This window comes from Camarhynchus parvulus, chromosome 15, assembly GCF_901933205.1.
Source record: "Camarhynchus parvulus chromosome 15, STF_HiC, whole genome shotgun sequence".
Taxonomy (NCBI): Eukaryota; Metazoa; Chordata; class Aves; order Passeriformes; family Thraupidae; genus Camarhynchus; species Camarhynchus parvulus.
In genome coordinates, this window is record NC_044585.1 from 7,334,140 (window position 1) to 7,359,420 (window position 25,281).

At 46.8% G+C, this 25,281-nt stretch overlaps 1 protein-coding gene across 14 annotated transcripts in view; it reads right to left on the bottom strand.

The window, feature by feature from the left end:
- FBRSL1 (fibrosin like 1) overlaps positions 1–25,281 on the bottom strand; it is a 502,181-nt gene that overhangs the window by 18,244 nt on the left and 458,656 nt on the right. For 6 of the 14 annotated variants that reach the window (XM_030958999.1, XM_030959004.1, XM_030959002.1 and 3 more), the window contains 4 exons: positions 8,850–9,246; positions 7,005–7,258; positions 2,247–2,482; positions 62–112 (listed from right to left, as the gene is read on the bottom strand). In XM_030958999.1, coding sequence (XP_030814859.1) covers positions 62–112; positions 2,247–2,482; positions 7,005–7,258; positions 8,850–9,246 — 938 coding nt within the window. Of the gene's footprint in view, positions 1–61; positions 113–2,246; positions 2,735–7,004; positions 7,259–8,849; positions 9,247–25,281 lie in introns of all 14 variants that reach the window. The other 8 variants (XM_030959009.1, XM_030959006.1, XM_030959005.1 and 5 more) reach the window with 3 other exon arrangements.

Here is a 25,281-nt window from a genome sequence, read left to right on the forward strand (position 1 = left end):
AGCAAAAGAAGAGCAAGCAGAACCATTAACAAAGAAACCAAGGAGGAAGGCGAGCACTCACGTTGGAATGTCGAAAGTAAGGGTTGTCTAATTTGGGAGCGTACTTGTCAAACTGGAAAGAAAAGAGAAAAAAAAAAGGAAACAGGTGAGTTTGGTTTTGGCAGGAGCAGACACATCAGGATTTCAACACAGACAAATAATCATGGCCCGTGTGTAAGCGTTTAACAGAGCAGAACTGACTGGTTATTCCATACTCGCTCACTGGGGAGATGACTGATTTCTCAGGATAACAGAGAGGAGCCCCCAGGCCACGCTGGGCTCTGCCAAGGCTCACTGCAGAACCCTGTCTGAGGCACTGCATGACCAGGCTCCTGCCCTGGGAAGAGAGCAGTCCTGATACTGCAGCTCAGTGAAACACAGGGAAGTTCAGCTCCAGGTCCACAACTGGGATCTGCCCCTGGATTGCTGAACTAGATCACAGACTAGAGATAAGAAACATTTTCCATTAGACCCCAGCATCTACTGTGGGGCAGCCAATTCCAATTCCCAGTTTCCTGGGCTCCTGTAAGCACCAAAATTCTTTGGGAAAGGGCTGAATTACTTTAGATACACAAATCTCAATATATTTGCCCTCCCCTGCAAAAGGGAGAGTTCCCCAGAGAGAGTTCCCCATTTGCCTCCCCAGAGAAAAGGTGACTGTAAACTTTTTCCATTCCAGCATGGGGTTTTAACACCTCCATGTCCGTAGCCTGTGCCCTGTTTGCCCTGTACCATCTTGGAAGAAAACCCAAAGCACACACACATTGCATTTCTGAACAGTATGTACATTCTGCTGGGGAGGAGGGAATGGGAAGGAAGGCAGGGAAGGGAGCTGTAGGACCCCAGAAAAAGCTGCTTATTTGGCAAGTCAGCTGCTGTTTCACACTCCTCTATGTGCAGGAGAGTAGATTTGTAATTTCATTAATTACAGTTATTACTGGAGCCATGTCCCCTCCAGTGTAAATACCGTAAATTACCAAACACATGCAGCTGTAATTTCAACACTCTTCTCTGGTGTTAGGATTAGCAGACCTGATCTAGTGGAATATAAGATGTGAGTGAAATATAACAAAAGAGCCTTGCAAGTTGTTTTTGGTCTGAAGGCTGTCATCAGTGGGCACGGGTGGGAGGAGAGGGAGCTGTTCACAACCTTGGGTATCACAGTTCTTAAATAACACAGGAGACTTCTGAGAAAAGATTCAGGATTGTTTTACACAGACCAAGCAAAGAAGGGAAGGTGTTTACACACAAGCGCACTGAGCAAACACCTGGGGCTGGATTTTGGGTGGATGATATTGCTTTTAATTGTCTTGCTGCTAAGCAGATTACAACCCAATAATGTCACTGAGCAGTCAGCAGTGGGAAAGAAAAGTGGGAAACATTATGCTCCTTGAGTCCTTGGTAGTTCTTCCCAAAGGCTGCTTTTGCTAGCCTTAAACAGGGTTGTTTCTGCATTTTGGACACAGTGTGAAACTGAGAGGGGGAAAAAAGCTCAATCTTGTGCTTTCAATCTCAGAAAGTAATTGCCAGAAATGGGGAGAGAGTGCATTTTAAAGTACTGACAAAATCCATTTGTAGCAGATCCCTAACAATTTTGTAACAGCTGCAGCAAAGTCCCATTGTGTTACAAGCAAATTCAATGACCAAATGCTTATTACATGGCCAGGAGGATCTCTCCCAGCAGAACCAGCCACACACAAATTAGTGCTTGTTGATGTAATCAAGTAATAAAATGCCTAAATCAATACAGATCAGGTATTAGGAGGAAGAGGGACAGCACTGGTGTCAGATGAGATGCTGCACTGTGGTGAGAGCTCTGGGTAAGCCAGCACGGTCTGCCCTGCACCCAGCAGTTGTGGAGACAGTGTTTGGGGCTGGAAGCCACCCATCCTGGTTGGTGTCACCTCCTGATGTGTCAAGGCAGCTGGCTCTGGGAAAGGGGGAATAGAAATACACAGCAGGACACACAAAAAGGAAAATAAAGGGATTCTGGGTTGTCTCGTGGGTGCTGTATCTGCTCATGGGTAGCAGCATGGGGGACCACGAGGTGGTGTGGGGGCTCTGGGTGGAAAGGGGTCCCTTTGGGAGTGCTGGCCTCCAGGTGGGAAGGGCAGGGACAGCACCCCTGGCTGAAATGAAGAGGGCTGGGTTTTGTTTGACAAGAGCGGGTTAGGCTTTTTGACCAGAGATGCTCTACTTATCCTCACATTTTGGGCTGGGGTACGCACCATGGGAGGTGCAGAGGGCGGCATGAGCGGCGTCTGGGGCAAGCTGGATGGAAAAGGAGTGAATGTGTGCTGGTGGGTGTGTTGGTGCTGATGCGTGTGTTGGTGCTGGTGAAACTCCGCTCTCAGCAGCGGCACCGGGCCAAGTGAGGCAGCGGCCCGGTCCGAACTCTGAACCAAAAACCGGTTGTTCAGCTCTTGCCTGAGCAGTTCGTGATCTAGAGGAGAGAGAGAGAGAAAAAAAAAAGACACAGAGGCCCGTGGGCCTGTGAGTACCACAAAGACGGAGGAGAAAGAGTCAATATTCACCTGGCATTCCCTGTTTCTGCAGGTCATGCTGTGGTGGTTTTCTACGTGAGGACTCATTGGTGGAGGTAAGAGAGATGCCTGTGACAAAGTACCAATCAGAATCCCCGAATGAGGCTGGCAATACATGATTGGTTGGTTGAATGATATCAACAGGCTGGTATCTAAAGACAAGAGAGAACACCATGAGTCATCACAGCAGAAAACATCATCGGGGCTCGCCCTCGCCCGGCCCCGCCCGCCGCCGCGCCCGCCCGGCTCTCCTCCCCGGCACTGCCGAGCCAGGTGTGTCTGGGAGCAGGCCCCAGAGGGCAGCCTCACCTCTGGGGTCACAGCCCCGAGATCCAGCCTCACCCCTGGGGTCACACCTCAGGGATCCGGCCTCACCCCTGGGGTCACACCTCAGGGATCCGGCCTCACCTCTGGGGTCACAGCCCAGAGATCCAGCCTCACCTCTGGGGTTACACCTCAGGGATCCAGCCTCACCCCTGGGGTCACAGCCCTGAGATCCGGCCTCACCTCTGGGGTCACAGCCCAGAGATCCAGCCTCACCCCTGGGGTCACAGCCCAGAGATCCAGCCTCACCCCTGGGGTCACAGCCCAGAGATCCGGCCTCACCCCTGGGGTCACACCTCAGGGATCCGGCCTCACCCCTGGGGTCACAGCCCTGAGATCCGGCCTCACCTCTGGGGTCACAGCCCAGAGATCCGGCCTCACCTCTGGGGTTACACCTCAGGGATCCGGCCTCACCTCTGGGGATGCCTCCCAGGCTCAGGGGAGCTGCACCTTCCAGCACCCCCAAGGTGCTGAGGAGTGCTCTGGAGGCCAACAGCTCACTTTGAAATGAGCAGTACTGACCTTCATCCTCTGGGTGTGTGACAGTCAGAGGCGCGCACACACACACACTGAAAATTGATGTGTGTTAAGTTCTGACATACAGGCACTTCACAGGTAAAATTTTGCTAAGATCTACAGTGCAGTGAGATAACTGTGGGTTTGGGTGGCTGGAAACTGCCTGCTTGGACATCCATCCCTGTGCCATCCCCCCCTACTCAGCCCCAGGGCATGCACGCAGTGACCAGAAACATCTATCCTGTAAATCAAGGCCTTCTTTGCAGTAAGGGGTTTTTTTGAGATCCTAAACAGCAAGCAGTCCTTTCCTCAATTTGTAACAGGCTGTAATTCTTGTTTCTTGTCGTTGCCTCCAGGCTTTTCTCCTCTGAGAAAATACAGAGGAGGAATCAGTGGGGAGGGGACAAACACTGAAGTGGCTCATGATCTCATCAAGGTTGCAATGACTGCTGAAACAAAATGTTCCACCACATGACGTGGCCTCTTCTCAGCATCTTCCTCTGGAATAACAACTTGCATTGAATGTAATGTGGTTCAGGGCAGGGGAAGACATCTGTGCTTTAGAAATGATGTCACTGAAGACAATAAGGACCAATGTCCACTTCTCCAAAATGTCTGCTGGTAGAAAAATTACATCTATCTGTGGCTTTTCTTAAGAACTTCAAACAGGGATTAGCACCCAACATGTTATATATATTTTTTAAGTGAAGACCAACCTGTGTCCCCAGCTGTGGATGACACACACCCAGTCCTGACTGATCTACTTGCTTCTGAATTTACATGAATCCACTCCTTTCACTGTAACAACCCCTTTAAACTACAGCTCTGAATATAAAGGGGCAAAAGAACACCTGTACTTTAAAGTTGTATTTCATGTTCTGCAGGGATTTCTTTCACTTCAGTTTTTGACAGTAACATTAGAAATGTCTAAATCAATCACTTTCTGAAGTGACATGGTTAAGATCTTTAAAAACGGGCACTCTGATGGGGAACTTCAAGGTCTCTACTACCACTTAGAAGCCTACAATTCAAAGTCACATTTGAGAGCAAATTTTGGGTTCCTAAGTAATTTGCTTTTCAGTAATAAATATACTGCTAAGAGCAGGTACTGTGTACTGCTACAATCCATATAATAATTAACACAAAAGCAGAAAGTATATATATTTGTGATACTGAAGCCTAAGGCTCTGGAGCAAAAGAGTCTATAATGGGTTCTCCTTGGACTGAGCAAATAAGAAAAAAAACCTAAAGGCTGAAAGCACTTAGGTCCAAAACCTAACCTCTTTAGAGAATATGAGCATGATTTCACATGTGTGTGTGTGTGTTTACACTGTTAAATCTGGCATGGCTTAAAGAAACTGAATCCTTCTGTTAGCATCAAGATAATCCACTTTTCTGGAGGGAGAGATAAAAGCAAGTTGGCAGTTTTAAGTGCTCTGATATCCAATTTCTTTAAGAGACTAGAAGTCAGACTGATAGATTTGCAGCTGGCTCCAGCCCACAGCCCTCTACCACAACTTTGGCCTCCATCAGGAAAAGAAAAGGCCTGGAGATGTTTGGAGAAGCTGAGTGGCACTTGGAGGAGTGGCTGCTTTGCAGTAAGGATGGAATTGCAAAGGAACAGCCCAGCTCTGTGAGGAGAGCAATGAGCAATGTGAGGAGGCTCTGAGCAATGTCTGGATCAGAACTAAGTTGCAGTGATGTCAGTTCCAGTCACACAGTAACACAACCAGGAGCAGGGTGCTGAGCAGCCCCGGGACCTGCCAACACCGTCCTGTGTGCACACACGAGCTGGGCAAGGCACAAAAAGGTCACTCCTGCTCATGGTGCCCTCACCTTCAGGAGAGGAGAGACACAGACCACTGTACCCTCTGGGTATCCCACATCAGGGCAGCCCTTGAGCAGACAGCAGAAGCCCAGCAAGGGTTGCTCCTGAGTTACTTGTATTTGCTTTAGGTTTCAAAAGGAATAAATGCCACCAGAAGTGCATTCTTGTCTCACTCTTCAGGGCTGCTCAGCAATATTGTTTGCTTTTAAGGAAGTTTTATGTGAATGACAACAGAAGCTCCTGGCTCTGCAGCACTCTGTATTGATTTTATGATGTGCCATTTTGCAGGCATTTCATATAGTGCAGACAAGAGGCATTTCACTGTCTGCAGGGTTAGACACCCAGACCTTTCCCTCCACTAACTTCGGCTTCTCCTACTTAAATTGCAGGAGAAATCCTTTTAGTAGGAGCAAGACTGTTACTGTTTCCTGGCAAGCTGCTGAATGTGAATAGGTCACTTGATCTTGCATCTCCTGAAGTTAATGGTGAAAACATACTTGCTTTCAGTGACTGCAATATCATGCTTTTAGTGAGAGCTCTGCTATTTCCTTTTGCTATGCTTTCAAAGTCTCCATCACAGTAGCCCTTCGCCTTAAACAGGGGAAGCAATGAATAGGACTCCCACAGCGCTGCCAACATCTTCCCAGCCATGTGGTTGAAATTCTAGATGGTGCCAGGGCTCCTGACAGCTGCCAGCTTTGGCCTATGTGGTCCTGTCTCTGGCAGGGAACCCACAGCACTATCATGGCTCTCAGAGCTCACTTTGGCCCCATTTGTACTTTTGTTTTTTTCACTTAGAGAAGCAGTAATAAATAATGAGACATTATTTAGCTCCTGGAAGCAAAAAAAGGGGGATGGAAGACCATCAGATTTTTCCACAGCAAATCTGTCATTTCCTTATTCCTTTAACTGACTTCATAGGAAACAGAGAGTGTGTTTTTTGCAAAATGCTTGTCCTGTTTAATCCCTGCTGAGTTAGTTGTGGATTCAAATGCCAGATCAAAAGGAGGCCCCAGCAAGTGAAAGTTGCTGGGAAGTCTCCAGCTGCCAGGGTCTCTTCCAGGGACAGCTGTAGGCTAATGGATAAGCTATAAACAGGGCATTTAGGGCAGAAGTGACAATAGAATGGGGGCCAGGGTGAACAAAGGAAACTTTTTAAAAGGATGCAAAGATAGTGAGAGTAGAACAGCAGAGCTTGTCAGCTGAGCTGTCTCTGACTCAGACTGAAAGGCCACGGAGCCATGGGCACAGAGCAGTTGTGCTGCTGCAGGCAAAGGATCCTGCTCTGCCAGCAGGATGTGCTGCTGGTCGAAGGATCAGGCAGGGAATTCAGTGAGATTCAAGTGCTCGGTTAGAACAATTGCAGAAACAGTATTTTCTCATCAGTTCTAACAGCAGCAGCTTTCTTTGGAGAGGGGAGAGAGAAGGGGAGAATGGCAAACTGTGCATCACTTCTCTGTTAATCTAAAAAATGTCTGATGAGGTGGAATGCCACACTGGACAACTCATGCCCTGATCCTGAACAGGACTTTTTTTCGTTGAAGCATTTGTTTTGAAGACTTCCTATAGGAAGTGATGTGTCGACAACCTCTCACTGCTAAAGCACGTCAAGGTCTCCCACCTGTTTCACGAGCACTGTCTCAGTTCCAGCACACACTGAGGGGTCTGTGCCAAGGGATTTCACCTGCCCACCAGCCAGCCCATGTCTCAACACCCTGCAGTGCATGCACGGCCCTGGAGAAGGAGGCACCTACCCGCAGGGTGCCCTGGTATCACGAGGCTGTTGGTGGGTAACGCTGGTGGAGGTGGCAGCGTGGGAGGGGTGGCGAACATGGCCGGATGGTGCTGGTGCTGGGCCTGCGATCTGAGAGAGAAGTGCGAGGTAGCAAGATTAGAGATGGACAGGGGCAGAGCTGGGCCGGAGGAATGGTGTGCTGGGATCTGGGGAGACAGGGACAGGTGCTTCGGGAGGCTGATGCTCGTTGCACTGCTAGCACTGCTGCTCCGGCTGCAGAGAGAGAGAGATGGGAGGGAGGGGAGACAGACAGACAGACAAAGAGTGTGTTACAATACAGGAGTGGAACGGTGCAAGAAATACACTACCAGAAACAACACAACTATGCAACATTGATCTCCCCAGGCTCATGCTTTTGTTGATCTTAATGGCAGTGGAGATAGTTAGTGAATCTTAATGAACGTCTCCAACAGGGCAGAACAGGCCCTGGGCTCTCTGGAGGGACATCTCCTCCAGTGCTGCAATCCTCAGAGCTGTCTGTAAGTACTGATGAGGGCCACAGAGGCAGCTGGATTGTGCACCTTTATGGAGCCTCTGATGACCTTGCAGTGTCCATGTGGATCCTTGTGACCAGAGGACACAGTGACACCAATTCCTTTTTCTGCTGCTCTGGGTGTGCAGAGCTGCACAGCACGAGTGACTGGGAGCCCTCTGGATCTGCTGCACATGTGCTGTGTACTTGTAGTCACACAAGCATGCAAATGCACACCATGTTAATATTTTTTCTCATAGTAATTTGTAATTTACATCATCTTCTATTATTATTACTCCATTGCAAGTGATCTAAATTTCGTGGGCTGAAACACGCTATCACTGCAGTTATTAGTTGTGTAATTCCCACAATACTGAATGTCTGTGGCAAGATAAAGCTCAGAGAGATCCTGAATAGCTTTAAATATTATTCACCAGTTATACTATTGTGGCATTTACAAGCTAAAACCACAACAGAGCTTAAGTATGCACGATACTGTGAAATACACATTAATGGCAGCTCACTGTATTCATATTCTGACCTTTGTGCAGTCAAATACTATGCTTTAAATCATTTTTCTCATCTTGTTTAAACTAGTCTAGCTGTTGCTTGGGAGGCAGGGCATGTTTTCTGTACCAGCAAGAAGACTATACAGGTTCCAGTTGACTGACTAAACTCTTTTCTCTGGAAACATTTTATCCACACCATTTTCACCCACCCTCCTTACTGGATGGAGGTAATTTAAACAGCAGAGCCAAGCCTCCTGCAAGATGTGAACATCTCAGATTGAAGCAGATTTTTCAGCCCACATGGGAGCCCAGGTCTCCAGGGACACAGCATTTTCCAGTACAGATCACAGGATATTCTGAGCTGGAAGGGACCCACAAGGATCAGAGTCCAAGACAGATATCTCTCTTTTGATGCTGGTGAGCCAAAAAACCTGAGAACCACGAGCAATGGAAGTATTTCTGAATATGGAACAAAGGTGTTGCTCAAACTGAAACCACCTTAAATTTCTGATTCAAGAACTAGCCAGCTCAGACAAGAGCATGTAAAATTTTACTTGATACTGGACTGAAAGGAACACGTGCCTTTCCCCAGAAGGTGTGCATTTATCCCCTTAAATCCAAATTGCAAATGCACCGCAATATTCAAATGCACAGATCAACCACAGCTGGAAAAGCCAGCCCATGAAGTCCAATACCCAAAGCTCAGCCCATCTCACCCCAGGTGAGCGCTCACCTTGCCTCCCAGCAATTCCCACCCACTGGAAACAAGCTTTAGCCCTGCAGCAGCCTGAAGATGACGTGAGCACCCCTTCCCCGTTCTAACCTGATGTTGTTGAGTCCGTTGTGTGCCACCTGGTGATGCACTTGGTAGTTGAGGGGCGGGGGGATGTGGCTGGGGGGCTGGCTCCGCAGCTCGGGGATCAGCTGGGGCTGCGACTGCGGCCGGGGCTGCGGCTGGGACTGCGGCCGGGGCTGCGGCTGCGGCGTGAGCCGGGGTGGTGCTGGTGCTGAAATCACTGGCTCCTTCTTCAGCAGGGGGCTCGCTCTGGCACTTGACGTGGGCGCTGAGGAGGTCGAGGTGACGACGGCAGCGACGGGCTGGGGGCTGGGGATGGGCAGGGCGAAGGGCACGTCGGTGCTCAGCTCCCGGCTCCGCTCTAGCCCAGACACCTTTGGGACATTGGCTGCTTTCGCTTCTGGCTTGTCATTCAAGGTGGGACCTTGTGGAGCAACGAGAAAAAGAACAAAGCGCGTGCTGAAAGGTTTGTGTTTCTTTCTGTGCTTGGTAGAACATGTGCCTGGGAAAAAACAAGTCATGTTTCAGCTCGTGGGAGCGCCGTGGGAGCGCTGCTGCTGCAAGATGGATGTGTGTTTGAGTCTGTCCTTCCGCTGTCCTTGACTGGCCAGTCCACAGAACTTCCAGCATGTGTGCAAGAGACTTAGCTGTCACTAAATGAATGCATGCTACAGACAACACACAGCTTTGTGACTTCTTCAGGGGCCCAAGGTTATGTACAATAGGAGTGTGAACATGTCTCAGGTTACTGCTGCAGTATTTCCTGCCCAATGTTCATCAGACACAGACCTCATCATTAAGACATTTCATTTTCTCAATGCTCTTTCAAGGTAACCCACATTGGATTTAGGCTTAACTCCAGCTCCAAGGCACCAGGACCCAAGCATCAATCCTTAATGATAACCCAACCTGTCTTCTAGGATGAAGACTACCCGGGATCTCTGTAGCCAGGGATGGGACAGCTCTGCAGAGAAGCTGTGACACTGCTGTCCCCTGGTCACACACTTGTGTGGAAGAACAGAATAGAGAATGCTGGAAAAATCCAGTCAGAAGTTCAGTGGGCACCCAAATGTAGTTCTGCTCACCCTAAACAGCAAATATCTGTATGCTCAGCATGCTGAAAATATTAGGAATGCTGCAACCTTGCAAAATACACCTACAGAGAGAATTCCATATGGAATTACTCCTTCTGTGGTGCCAAATCCTCCTATTTTTCATAATTAAGCTAAACAAAGCATCCCAAAGAGTTAAAAGGGTGAAAAGGAAAAAGGGAGGAAAGAAGAGATATTTCAGATCAAGCAGTATCCAAAAGGTTGAAGACAACTGAAAAGACCAACATGAAAGCAATTCAACTCCCACTGTAACTCCCTTTTCACCCTCATCTGTGGATCCTTAAGTGCACACATACCCACAATTACAGGAAAAGATCTTCATGGGCTACGAGGTTGTTGGTGTGTTTCACACACATCCCACTGTGCACACACAGCACCTCTGACTTTCAGGAGACACTTTAGTTACCCACCAAAACGTGCTGGGGGCTGCTGGCATTTCGCTGCCTTGCAGACACGCAGGAGATGCTACCTACACTCATTAACATGCTCCCACCACCCTCACAAACAAATTCCACCTTTGAAATCCTCCCGTCTCATCAAAGGACCGAGCCAGTTCCTGATGTGGGAGGGTGTGGAAATAACACACAGCACACCCCATGAGCTAATTCTGGCCGTGCAGCAGCTCTGACCAGCGTTTGTGAACGTGAGGACAGAGCCCCCAGCGCCACTTCCACAGCCGGGGTGCCACCGTGGTGGCATCAGGTGGGAGGAGGACAGCACTGAATCAGAGCCTGCAGCACACCAGCTCATGTTCTGTGCCCACAGTGCCCACGTGGTGATGGCATCTCCTCCCCTGAGATAAAAGGCAGCTTCCCACACTGCTTCTGGCTCTGCCTGCACTCTCACCACTGCACAATTTCCCCCAGCCATCAGTCACTCAGCTCATCACTGTGTATGTATAAATTCAGAATGCAAGAAGAGGACGAATGGAAACATATGAACTATATTTATCAGCTGAAAATGCCTTGAGGTCTTGGGGCCTCAAACCCACAAGTAACAGGAACAGAAGCCTTTCCTAACACCAGTGTTTTGGCTGGCAGCAAGTACTATCAACACTGTACTTTCCAGCACCTTATATATCTTTACAGGTTTGACACAATGTCTGGAGATCCTAAATTAATCTCTACAATAAATACAAGCCTCTCATTTCAGTGAATTTCTTTACCAAATATGAATTCATGCATCACACGTAACCTGGTTGTGTGCCATACACAGACTTGGTTCCAATGCTATTCAGAATTTATTTTTGAAGTAAAATTCTCAATGCTCTTACACATCATTATTTTTTATAATACGTTTGTAAATTTTCCTCAGTTTTTACTGCTCACAGTTGAAAAATTGTCATTGCCTAGTCAAGCCAGGGCTCCCCACACTGCATTTTGGAGCAAGCGTGTTCACAGCTGTAGATTCCACTATTTTTCAGGAGCTACCCATTAAAAGCAATTGGGTTTCATTCCTGAGCATAGGTTTCCTCAGAGCCCATTAGCTCTTTGCATCCAACAGGCCTCCTCCTACAGAGTTAAACTTCATATTGTGTAATTATAGGCAATGTAGACTAATGGTGTATATTCAAAACACACTGGCACCACGAAAGTTAGTTGAGTAAAAAGTCATTTAGATCCAAAACAAATCAGTAAAGTCCCACATTAAAAGCAGCTGTTTGACCAGTTTTATGTGCAACTATTGATTCCCTGTGGTTTCAGCATTAGCTCTCATTTGCAATTTTCTCAAAGCAAAAGCTCAGTCTCCCTTGCTGACTGAATTGACCAGCCAAGCCTGGTTGTGCTAGTTGGTACCAGGGGTACAGGACAATTCCTGCTGTCAGCTTCCATCTCTCAGGATGCAGTACCACAATGTTCTTGCATTTCATTCTCGACAGCAATGAAAATATCAACATGCCAGTTTCCCCCTCACCAGAAAAGCTACAGGCACGAGTGGGAGTATCTTCTCTTCTTTTGCAGCCATGAGAAGGAAAGATGTGATGTGAATTCATGGGCAAGAGGGGAAAAACTTCTGAGAGAGCAGTCCTCAAGCCTCCTCAGCCACCACACAGGAAGGGCAGAATCCTGGTGTTTGATGACTTTGTCATTTTCCCCCCCGATGCCTGCAATGCACACATGGAAGTCTCTGAGCTATCTTTCCTGAAATCCCTCAGAAAGTTAACCTTAATGATTTTAATGAGGGATGTTGCCCATTCTGATCAGGATCTTGGACTTTTTAGTTTCTCTGCAGGGTACTTGAATATCCCTCCTAAGAGAACTCCACTCCTGCATGCCCAAGCTCTGACCAGGCTGACTGCTGCTCACATATGGAAATATCCCAAGGAAAGCAACCAAATACTCCCTTTTGTGCAAGCTGGATCAAGTTGCATTGAGATCCTTTCAGAAATTTCTGTTCTTGGGCTGCTAATCCAGCCCTCCTGAGCAAAGGACCCAGGGAGCTGAGCACAACTGCCCCAACAAAAACACAGACCCACCCAACCACACCACAGTGTTCTAGAGGCAAAAATGTGTTTATTTTCACCAAGTCCTAGAGTAATTTTCATGCTTAATGATAACAGGCTGAGCCAATTTGCCTAAGACTTGACAGTCAGCTCCAATAATTCAACCTTAATTAAACCTGAACGCATGTCAGTTCAGCTTGTCCCTTCACAGGAAATCTGACATTTGTAATGATTCATGTTCCAGCCATGCTATGGAAAGGCTGGATCACATCTGCCACTCTCCTCCACGCACAGCACTACCCCTTTTGAGCATGCCAACTTTTGTTTATTTTCTAACCAAACACCTTGGACTTCTTCCATTGAGAGGTTTTCTTAAATGAACAGACAGTGAAACATGTCTTGATCTCACAGGGATGAATGATGACTGAGTGTGAGAGACAGGGAAGAAAAGGCTGAAACTGCTCTAACAAGAAAAAAAACCCAACAACCTGGGATTAGTAATTCTTGCCTCCCTGATCGACTAATTTGTTCATTTGGAGTGTTGCAAAAGGTTAACCTCCCTACGTCTTGGGCTACATCCAATTCCAGCTTCAACTGGTAAAGAAGAAAACTTCACAATTTTTAAAAGCACAGAGAGCTTCAGCTCCTGCTGTGTAAATCTGCAGAAACCGGAGGTGAAGTTTAAGGGAAACCCCGAACTCACCAACAGCTTAAATGACTGTATAAAGTGTGCTTCAGGAGGAGTTACCCAAAGCTGAGGGACCATCAGCCAAGACCCCATCTGAAAGTTCCCTGAATTCTGGGTCTGGCTGGTGTAACCATGCACTGCCCATCCCCAAGGCTGCAGAGGGTGACATGCCTGCCAGTGTGTAACTACAGCCCAGGCACAATACAGAAAGTCCCAGACACAAATTAAACCTTTCTGTTACAGGAATTTGCTTTCAAGCTGATTAAGAGTAGCTCAAGTGCAAGGGATTAAACATGTAAAGGCTGCTTTGAGAACTCCAATAAGCAGTTACTGTGTTATACAAACAGTACTTAGGGCAACAGCAGTTCCAGCCCTGCCTCTTGCTCTTTGCAAGCTGCTGGTTGCTGCTGAAAGGGGACTGTCAACACACGTACAATGTGATTGGAAATAATCTAATCTTGCTTGCACGCCTTTCCTTTGTCTCTTGGAAAAAAGAAAAGTGGAGTCATTCAGACGTCTTTCTGCAGCCTCCCTCTGCAGTCTCCCTTGGTGCATTCAAACAGCAAGGGTGATGGGGTGATGTGAGAAAGAAATTCCTCTCCTACATCCATCAATGACATCTTTACCAATGGCAATTTCCCAAGAAACACAACAGCCACCATCTGTAGCCCATCTATCCGCCCTGTACATATCCTTGAAAACAGACACAGGCCAGACTGGCTATGGTGAACCCTGCTCCATATTCCAGCAAGAAACGCTAGAAAAGCAGCACCACAGGAATTACACATAGCAAGGAGCTGAGAATTTCAGAGCGAGTTGATGAGCCCCAGGGAAGAGTTTTGAAACATCAGCAAGGGGAAAGAGTAAAGAAGAGCAGGACTTTCAAGCAGGAAGTCTAAACAAAGAAATAACTAAATAAACATCTCTAAACATTTTGTGGCTTTTGGGGTTTTTTTTTGGCTTTTTTTGTTGGTTTTTTTTGTTTTTTTTTTTAAATTTTATTTTAAATTGAACTTTTAGGCTGCTACATAATGTATTGTGGACATGGAACATATAATAAGCAGAAGAGAGAATAAAGCATTTTGCTTTGACAACGATAACACTGATGCTGGTAGAGTGCTTACAAGTGAAAATCAATATTTAAGTGCTAATTCTTTATCCCTAGATGGCTTTTGCTTTTATATAAATGACTTTTTCATTGCATTTTAGGAGAGTAGCACTATTTAAGACTTCAAGCGATTAGGCTGTTTGCAAAGGTAAGGCAAGCAGAGCTACAGCACAGAAGCCCCCCAACAAAGGGAGCACAGAGTTCCTCCACCTATTTTAATGCAAATCAGCTCAAGATAAGACATAAAGACGTGGGACTTGCACATAAAACTACTGTCTGGAAGGGTCCATGGTGTGCAACACGATGATTTTTAACATTACTGAGAAGCAAAGGCTGAGTTTCCATCACAACAGCAGTACTACACATTAGGCTGTGTCAAAACAATGTTCTCCTGTGCCATGGGCTCCTCTGAACATCATGGGCTCCTGGTGGATTTTCCACAAAAAATTACAGAGTTTTCTCACAAAGAGAAGCAAACTGAGTGTGAGCACAAGCCCTCGTGCCCGGCTCTGCACCCGTGTGTTGAAGAGCTGGCCTTTGTTCCCGCTGTGGCTCCCACAGCATTCCCAAGACCAAGTGGGGAGCTCTTCCCAGCCGGCCTGGGCTCGTCCCCTATCACTCAGTTCATTTGTACAGAGCTGTCTGTCAAGGCACATCGCCCGCTGCAATCTGAAACACCCTCCCAACAGCTGCCACTATCAATTACTCTCCCAGGCAGCCCTGACTATCAGGAAGAGAACTGGAGCGAGCACTTGCCAGTTTTAATAAACTGTGTTGCCCAAGTCATTTAACCTGCTAGATTGCTGTGTGCCGGGGCTGTAACAAGCCTTCAGCTTTTCAACCTAGAAGAAAGCAACAGTGGCAAAAAGCTGTCAGCTTGGTCCTCAGAATTAACTTCCAAGGGTATCTTCCCCCTCCCTCCCTCCCGAAGCGCCCGAGTTTAAAAAGTGAAATATCTTCGAGTCATTTTCAGAATGTCACGACACGGAAAGCAGCTCTCATTTTTATCACAGAGCCAGCAACTCCCAAGAACGAAGGGCTGTCGTGCTCCATGATTTCCATGTTAGGGGCACACCTGGGCAGAGCTCCTCTCCGCTGCACCCGCATGGACACATCCCACGGGCACTCCCCAGAGCCAGCTCTGGGTCACCACCACCCTGGAAATGCTGATGCAACCCAAGGGCTTCAGGTTACCCTGACCACCTCTAGGGCTTTGCAATCCCCCACTCTCAGTATAATTAAAGGTTTTCCTCCAACCAAAACCTCAAGCATGGCAAATTTACATTTACTTTGATGCTTCCAGAACCGGTAGGAATGATTCCTTAAAGAAATACCTGTTTAAAATGAAAACACTTCCATCCAGATCAGCGTTTTCAGTCTGTGGCTCACATATATACCAAGAAGTTTGTGAGTGTTAATAAGAAAAGGTCTGCCATCACTAGAATTAATCTGAACATAGGAATCTGCTGTCCACCAGGAAAGCTTACTGGACTCTACAAATCAAAAAGAAAATTCAAACACACTACACTGCATGTTTTCCTCAGCCAGCTCTGTAGATAAGAGCCTTTGTTGAGAAAGCTTGAAGCACAGAAAGCTTTCACCCCCCTCCTGCAGAAACTGAGGAGCAGCAGCAATAACATCTATGGACTTGATGCCTATTTGCTGCTCTATGGTTCTTTAACGGGATGTTTTATTCCTAGAGATTTGGGAGCTTTCCATGCTCTATCGAGGCATGTTAGCTGTAAGCATGCATGATGACACACCAAAGCTGCAGGAGCTGAATGAAAATGGGTGCCAAACACAAGGATTGGGGCCACAGTATAAAGAAGAAGGATCACCATTCAAATCCCCCCAAAGTAAGTCACACTGCATTTTCCTAGCAATGCTGCTTCTGGCAATATCTCAATGCAAAGCTGGAACTGGATTTGCAGCTAAATCACCTACTGTGGATGCTGGCGTTGTAATGAGATTGAAAGTTTCATACAGGCTTTTTAATCCAGGGCTATAATGCTGGATCAAATGGGTTAAATCTCTTCAGCAATGCTCCTAAGCACATGCTGAATGCCTACAAACCAGTGACGTAGGAGCCACTCTACTTCCCTGGACAGAAAACATTGCTAAAGCTTCTTGTACTTGTATACTAAAGGTGTGTTTGTCTTGTTCTGTTTTTAATGTGTGATGGCCTCCTGTACACCTAATCTGAGTAACAGACAAGCAACAAGGCAAATAAGTTAGTTAGAAGACACTCCCCCAAAATGAAAGCAAGCAAGCACACACACATCCTCAACTCCAGCTATAAGCTTTTTAACACAGAGAACTGTTATAAACCAAGGAATCTTTTGATTTTAATTAGGCAAACAAGGGCAAATAATAAACCATCAACTACTACATTACCAGAGAAAATGTACTACTTTTGCTGTTTGAAATCCATATCGATTCCCATCTAGCCTGCGAGTGAGTTATTAATCACTCCAATTAAATCATGAACACAGGTCTTTACACTGAAATTGAACCCCCACCAATAGATCGATAGCTCAAACCTCCAAGAGCAATTACTGCTCAGCATAATAGAGCAGCTTGTAACACAGGGCTCCATGCAGACCACAATTCTCTCTGTCATATCCTTCACAGGCAGTGCAAACAAACTGGGAAAAGAAAGATTTTATAACTATTATTTTCAAAATAAACAGACATCTGCTTAGAGTTACCTAATCTCTCACATCACAGAGGCAGATCTGCCAAGGTCACATTGGAGACATGATTACATTTTTTCACAATTTGTTATTCTAGCAAAGCCCTGATAAGATTGAACTATTGAAGTTCACACTCTGGTTTAATTTCAAGAGGTTAAATGCCAAATCCTTTTCTTATTGCTACAAGGAAGGGATCTGCCAGGCTGCATAATACCCTGTGTGGGCTAAGACAACAATTTTGTTTCATCTGCACAGTCTTATGAAGGTTTTGATTCTTTTTTTTAAATGACATCAGAGAGCTCCAAGCTCCCAAAGAATGATTTAAAGCAAAATCAGAAAGTGAGGCTGTTCCAGAGGAGCGTCAGTGACCTTTCGGATCTTCCAGCCTGGAGAAGTTAAGTCAATGTCTGGCTGAGAAAGCACACTTGCTAACGAAAACCAGAAAAAGGCAAGAAAGAACATTCTGAAAAACCAGATCATCTTTGCTGGGAACAGATGATTGTCCTAACCAGCCAAGCATATGCAGGGTCACAGAAATCCCCATCTCTGCCTTGGAAGACAACTGATGCCTGTCCTGATGCAAGGAAAGAACTGTCCGCGCTCAAGCTCTTGGCTCTCCGTCCTTTCCAGGTGAGATATGTTTCCCTGAGCATCTTCTGACAGGCTGGCCCCTTCTCACAGCCCTGGAGCCCAATCCATCATCCTTCATTAGGGGAGCTATTGGCAGCCAATTAAGTGGTGATGGACCCACACCACAGAGCTAATCAAGATGAGTTCATAGCTTATCCCTCAGCCTAGGAGCACTGGCTCCTGCCTCGCTGTTTCCCCCCCTTGCTGCTGGCATGGAAAAATGCACCAGATCAGGCGCCGCAAGAAAAGCAGCAGGCAGAGGGGCAGTGTTACTGCTGGGGTCTCACCAGGGCTGCCCACCACCAGGCAGCTTCTACCAAAGGAAGGCAGAGGGATTATCTATCTATTCTCCACTGCCAGAAAGAGCCAGAAAGAGCCCAAAAAAGTTTCCTTCCTCCCTAAAGAGCGGCAAACAGACCTGTTTAGAAACAGTCCCAGTGAGAGAGGCCTGAGCAAGGTCCACACCTGATGTTATGGCTGGAGCTGTGAGAATGCAAAGCTGTGCTGCAAGGTGACAGAGTCTCTGCTAAGCAGGAACCGAGAGGAGAGATCAACCACACACAAATTAGCAAAATCCCATCTTGTTTATTTGTTATGTTCAGCCCTCACAGCTCAGTAGCTGCTGTCACATTAGTGCTAATATGGTCATAATTTGTGAAAACAACACTTGAGGTCGAGTGCTTATCAAGTGGGGCCACTGCTTTCCAACCAGCAGCTCCCCACACCCTGCATTCTCCCAGTGCCCTCCCTCTTCATTCCAAGCACAAGGAGGCCCCTTTCAGGCAGAATCCCCCATGGATTCAGTAGCACATTACTGCCCTAAACCAACATGTTCAGCCCAACTGCCTCCATTCTAATAGCAGCTGTGGAGCAGCACCTCTTTCCATTAACTTGGTTGAGAATGTAGGGTCAAGATGAAGAGAAACTGGAAGAATTTTCCTGCAAGTTTAAAAGCAATTCTCTTTGCCTGGTCAAAATCCAGCTCCTGACCTGCTGGAATGGCATCTTATGAAAAAAACTGAGGTATTGAACCGAACTGACTAAATACATCCAACAACGTTTCCAGTTGCATCATGGATAATTAAAATATTTAAGGGACAAGCTGCAAGTTGTTAATCAGGGAACACTTATTTGAATGGTGTGTGCCCTTTGGATTTGGTCCCTATGGCAACCAAAAATTCACTCCAAAAGGATATGCTGGAAGAAGCATGTCAGGAGCTGCCTCAACGTTTTAATTCACAGAGTGAGCAATGAATAAATACAGTTACTGACAGCACAGCACAGGCAAAAAAAAAAGTTTGTAAACAGCATCAGGAAGTCACAGATGGCCTTTTGCTTTTTAAGATTGAAAAAGTTCACTCTACCTTTAAACATGCCCACTATCAAGAAAACTGGACTGTGTTGCACATGAATCACAGTTATTAACCACTGATAACAGAAGTTCTAGAACAGAGGAGCTTTCCTTCAGTTCAGTTCTCAACTCTTGATTTTTTGTGATAGCGTTTCCACTCCTCACATTGGAAGGTGTTGCATCTTCTTGAAAATCTTTTCTGTCCCACCTGGTTCAACAGGAACCACACTTGGGAGAACACAACAGCATCTGAGGGATGGCTTTGCAGAATGCTCGAGAAGGAAAATGTGAGGGGTGATTGGTTTTTCCTTCTAAACAGGAAAGAGTGGTTTGGTATGCAATAAGGAAAGAAAAGAACACTTCACTGCACTGCAGAAGGCAAACTCTTTCAGCATGATTTCAGTGTGTGAAGTGCAGCTGCAAAGCTCCTTCCAGCTTTCTCCTTTGATGAAGTGTGAATTCTTCAATGGGCAGTAGAAATTCTGGAAATATTTTGGTGCTGGATATGCTGGAGGATAATGTATGATCTGGCATCTAGTGAGAAGTAACAGAGGAACACTGTGCTGTGCATTGCAATGGAATCACACCCTATTAATGAAAAGGTACTCTTGAATCTCTTCTTGTGTGAGGCTTTATGGCTGTGGAAAAAAGTCTTATGAGGCTGGAGGGTGCAAGGCAGCATGGATTGCTGCAATGCCAGCCTGGATGCGCAAAAAGCCTGGAACAGTCACTCAGCACTTGCAAAGCCAAATGTGTGCTCCACACTCCTCTTCCCACTGACTCCTTGGGATCCCTTTCCATCCACTGCAAAGATCATCAAGCACAACAATTTCCACAAGGCTGCTGGATGGAATCTGCTGCAGGCTATGGAAAACCCTTGTGATCCTGACATGCATGAGAATACTCACTGTAGCGAGGGAACTCATTCAGGAGAGTATTCACTGCCCTACTGACTGAGGCATTTGGCTTTCTTGGTGCCTGGGGTCTGCAGGAGCCCCAAAACCACACAGCTCAGAGCTCTCCCCGTTCCCAGGCAGAGCCACAACTCTCACAATCCCCACGTCACCCTCTGAGCTGGAACTGGGCAGGCACTGCCACATCCAACCTCTGGGCCGGGCAACAAACAGGTACAGGCTCAGACTTCTGCAAAGATAATCACAGGAATAGTCTGCTCTGAAACTGCTGCCCATTTTCATTTCAATATTGGGTGAAAGAAAAGAGACAAGTAAGTATGTGGGCTTAGCCTGCAGATACTTTCCTGAGACAGTAATTGCTGCATAATTCATAATCTTGTTTTTACATGTTTGCCATGTGTACCAACAATCCCACTGAAATCACTCTAAATTTTTCCTTCAAGTCCTCTCCATGTCACAGTTTTTTCCAAACTGCACACACACAAACATGCCTAGAGTCCAGCACTAAGCAGTTACTGGGGTTTGGCAAATTCCTGTATTCCCAGATTCTTGCACATTAGGAAAGTGGGGTCTCAGCTAATTCTTGAGAGTGTCCACTCCCCATTAGTACAGCAGACATCACCATTCACTCATTAAATCTGTATTTCCTTTCAAGCAGTTCTCTGTGAAGTCAGAATTGAGAGCTGTATCTCTACCCAGAGCCACCTGGCTCACTGCAGATGTCACAGGCTGGAGGAGTGCTGCCCTCTGCACCAGGCAGGGCTCAGAAATAGAAGTATTTGCAGCTGATAGGAAATCTTAGCCCAGTAAGAAGCAATTCTTAGCTCCTGTACCAAAGAGGCTCACAGGGAAGTGCAGTGATGCAGTTCCTCATCCCAGCCCTGCAGCAATGCTTTGAGGTATTTTTGCTCATATTAAACTAACTGGAGATGACATCCTAGATCCTTGCAGGGAGGGGAAGTGCATTTCTTCTAATGGGCCTCAAAATGGTTAATCAAGTCAATGATTACAAATGAAATGCCTCATCTCTCAAGGGGCAGAATCCAAGGGCTGGTGCCACTGGTTTTGGTTTTGAGGACACAATATGGTTTTGTTTTTGAGGACAACACTCCAAAGTGCCAGCAGTTGGTTTCAGGGAAAACCACCTCCTCCCACATTAACATATTCATTTGCAAAATCTATCACATATGTTGCGTGCAAACTGGCTGAGAGTTGATTCAGCTCTGACAGCATGAGAGCCTCTAGCCCAAATATCTGAAAGTAATAAAATCCACACCATCCTCCTGATTCCTCACCCTAGCAGAGAAGTGACCTATATTTGCTTTGCACTGTCAGTGCTCCCAGGAGACAGAAAATAGTAGCACTGGTCCATGCTGGGGTTGTGGACCTCAGAGTGGGACAATTGTCACAAGAAAAACACAAACAACAGGGCTTTTGTTACAGGTTATGCTCATGGCTAATGGCAATGACTGGGCTATCACATTCTACCTTATGGTCACTCCACAAACAGGAATGAGGCCAGGAGGGACAGAGCACCCATTATTTAATATATAGAGATGGGAAGCAGGGGAAATTATGGAACAAGCTCTCACAGAGAGCAAGTGCTCCTGTGTTTTTAAGAGGGCTCTCCTCAGCCCTTTGTTTTGCAGGCAGGCTGGCTCTGAGCTGGGCTGTTCCCAACAAGCTCTCAGCCTGCCAGAGGCTCAGAGAACCTGCTCTGAATGAATATGTTTCTTCCCATGAATTTGTTAAAACCAAAGCCAGATTCCCCTTCTGCTGGGTGCTGCATGTTTCTGAAAAATCCTGTCCTCTTTTAAGGCTGAACACAACCACGAGTGGCAGGAAAGAAGCAAAGATATTCCCCATTATGAAAGGAGGAAAAAGACTCTGAGGGAGCAGTCAGCCTCTCCTATGCCACACCACATCTCTGGGGACTGAAGCTTTTCTGCATCCACAAGATAAATGCACCTTCTCCCCCTGTTCCCACAGCAGCAGAGAACAACTCCCCAGTTACCAGCGCTGGATGCCAGTAAAGGTCTCCCTTTTCTTCCTTGTGTAAGGCATTTCCCTCCCCTTCATTTTATAAATTACCAGAACAGACATTTAAATGTTCAAGAATAATCTTAACAGAGTATTCATGCCTTGGGCATTTTCATGCTCTACAAGGAGTGAAACAAAAGGGCCTCATTTAATACCTCCCTACAGCATTCCCTATTCCTGCTCTTCCCTTGTGAATCTCCAAAGGCAAACTCTCAGTGGTTCAAGGCTCCCTACACACCCCATCCCTCCCTTCTCCCTTTTTAAGATGAGCTTCTAAAGCAAATCTTGCTGGCTGACAGGAACAGGTGGTAGGAATCCTTCAAAAGGAGAGAAAAACCACTTGTAACCAATAAAAGCAGAGGGAAAGTCTGATTCCTGTGGTTTTACTGAGCAGCCCTGGGAGCTGCTCGGATGGCAGGCACACCCTGCTGCCCTGTGTGCCCTGTGCCCCCCTGGCACCCAGCCCTGGCATGGACAGGGACATCCCTGGGATGCCAGGGTGGCTCTGCCTGCTTGGTGGGGGATTTCAGGAACCCTGCACCAGCTCCAGAGCCTGATGGGACAGGCTAAGGGCTGAGCCTGTCTTCTGCCCTGGATTTGAGATCTAGCTTTACAAAACCAGCAAAAGCCTCTATCCTTTTCAAACATAGAGAAACCATCCAATGTTTGAACAAAGTTTTGTGCTAGATCAAAAAACCAGGCCTGCAAAACCGTCCTTGGGGCTTTGCTTTTATTCTTTAGCAAAACCCCTCTACAGTAACTTTCTGATCTTCAGCCTTGGAGAGAAACATCACAATCCACTGAGGTGAACAATATCCCTTAATCTCTTGCCTTATACCTGACAGGTACAGAAGTCTGACTTGGAAAGGACCCCCAGGACATGGCTGGCAAAGGCTGGGCTCGCTGTGTGGCACTTGGAGACAGCAGCTCTGCTGGAAAGGACCGCAGCCCAGGACAGCAGCTCGCTGCCCAGCTCCCCTCTCCAGCCCTGCCGTCCTTTCTCCTCCCCTCATTGTCAAAACTGATGAAGGGAGAGGCAACAAGCTGGAAAGGCACGGCCAAGACTCAGAGCGAGCATTCAAAGCACCCTGCTGTGCTCCAAAGTGCTGTTATGGCTGCTCCCTGTGTGCAGGGAATTAGGATATGGTCTCCAATCCAGCTACAAGCAAAGGAGGCAGAGTAATAGATGTGCTTTCTGCAGAGACCTCAGGTATTGCTTCATTCCTGTATTTGCTGGCAAGCACAAGGTGCAAAAACATCCATGACCAGGAGCAAATGCTGGAATCCAGGTTTATCTGGATGTGATCTAAGGGATACTTCACTATGGATGTGGCCAATGCAGTTGTTTGTTCAAGAGTTAAAAGGAAGGGATATTTCTTCCCATTGAGGAAGATCAGGAAATTAAACCTGGACTTAGCTCCTCCTCCTTTTTCATCTGGGTTTCTCTCCAAAAAGAGGAGGTGGCAGTGGGTTTGAATGTTCTCCAAATGTGACTTCCCATTCCTCCACAAGAAATGTATAGAGAAAAAGGTCTGAAGTCCTTGCAGTCTTCTACAGATATGACACATTTAGAAGCTCTGGACTTTTCCCCATATCTTTGGTTCTCCATACCAGTTTTGCCTGTTCACAGCCTGGAGTTATGCCCACCCCAGCCCATGCACCACACATACACTTGTTGAAACTCCATCACTGACCAGCTTTTCAGCAGCCAGCCCCACACCAGTGCCAGAAAGTCCATTTAGTTTTTAAGACTACAAAACCCAACACACTCCTTTACACAGCTTGGAACAGCCCTGCAGTATTTACATCCCTCCCAAAGAACCACAGAAACATTTATCACTGTATGGTCACGCTCTACTTGTCACGCACCAGCACTGGCATCCTGGAGAGAACTGTACTACAAACAGGCGCCCACCTCAAGGACCTTTGGGGTATTCAGCATCTTGTGGCTGCACTGAATTGGTTTCTGACCAGAAAAGAGAACACTTTCTTCAATCACTCTGTAGAAATGTTTTCCTTATGGGCAAACTTCAGAAATATCCACTGCCTGATATTGAGGTTGGTTTTTCTAAGAGCTAAGGGTCGTAAAGCAGCCACGTGTTTAAACAAGAGGTCATTATCCACCAGCACCAGGGTTCAGTGCAAGCTTCTGAGCAAGAAGCAATTTGAAAATAGAGCTGTTAAAGCAGTAACAGTAATTTAGTGTAATTTAAGTTTCTGTTTTACTGATTTTTCTGGCTAAGATTCATAGTGCTATCAAATTAGCATCTGGTTATCTTGTTGAGGGGAGTGAAGTCAATAGTCTAACAGGCCCATTTTGCCTCTCTTTGCTGCTGCAATTGTGTGACTTCATTGATACTAAGGCCTGAAGGCAAAGGACAAGGCCAGTGCCCTATGGCAAATGCCAAGCTCCTATTTTGTGTGTGATACAGCACAGTCCAACAGATGAGATTTCAGACACAGCAATCAGAAGAAACTATTTCTGCTCAAGGTGCCATAATACCAACGGCTTAACACTAAACTTATTAGCTACCACCCAATTAGGAAGTGAGATTTTTCAATGGCATGAAGTCACCAAGAGATTGAGAGTTTGACCAAACCTTTAAAAGCTTTGTAGCAGCTCACCTGCACCAAAACCTGGCAGCATTTCAGGACCAACAGTGCATACAGCAACATTTGTTATTTAAGCAAACGTGCTCTCCTAACTCTTTGCAGAGAAATCTGCTTTACCCAGTACCAACCTCCTCAATCTCTCCAGCTTCATCTACCCAGTGTGGTAAGAAGAGAAGCTCCTCCACTCCCTTCCTTCCCTTCCCTCTCCTCCACCTCTGGACAGCACATCATTTTCAGTGTCGGTTTGTGCTGCCCTTGGCGTTCCACATCACCACACTGGTCAAACCCACAGATGGAAGGAAAGATGCCTTTCCAAGCCCACCTCTGGAAAGATGAAGCTGTGGTAGGAAAAGCCCTGCAAGCTGCCCTTGTTCCCTTTGAAACCCGAGGAGAAGAGATGAGCAGCACATTTGAAATTAATTACAGCAAAACCTACTGCATTGTTCTCTCCTCCTCTTCCTTTTCCCCTCCTCGCAGAGCTTTCACTGGAACCTCTGTGGCGTGTATATTTTCCTAAAGTTGCCAGGGCCAAAATGGTACAGCTGAGACATTCACAGGAGTCAAAGAGAGTGCAGGCCCAGGTTAGTGCACAGGGGTACAATAGTTCCTTAAGAGCGAGCGTCTCCCCCGCTGCCGCCCCCCTCCTCCCAAACCTTCCGTCTCTAATGAACCTTTGGTGTCTGTCCACAAAAAACAAACATCAATCAGGCAACAGGCTGTTCCTTTTCCCCTGTTGCTAGTCTGAAATAACAGGCATCCCCCGCTGGGCTGGGAACGCCACTTCCCTCTCCAGCACACATACGGGATAATAAGGGGGAGGCGAAGGAGGGAGGAAAAGCCGCTCAGAGGTGCCAGAATACACAGCGA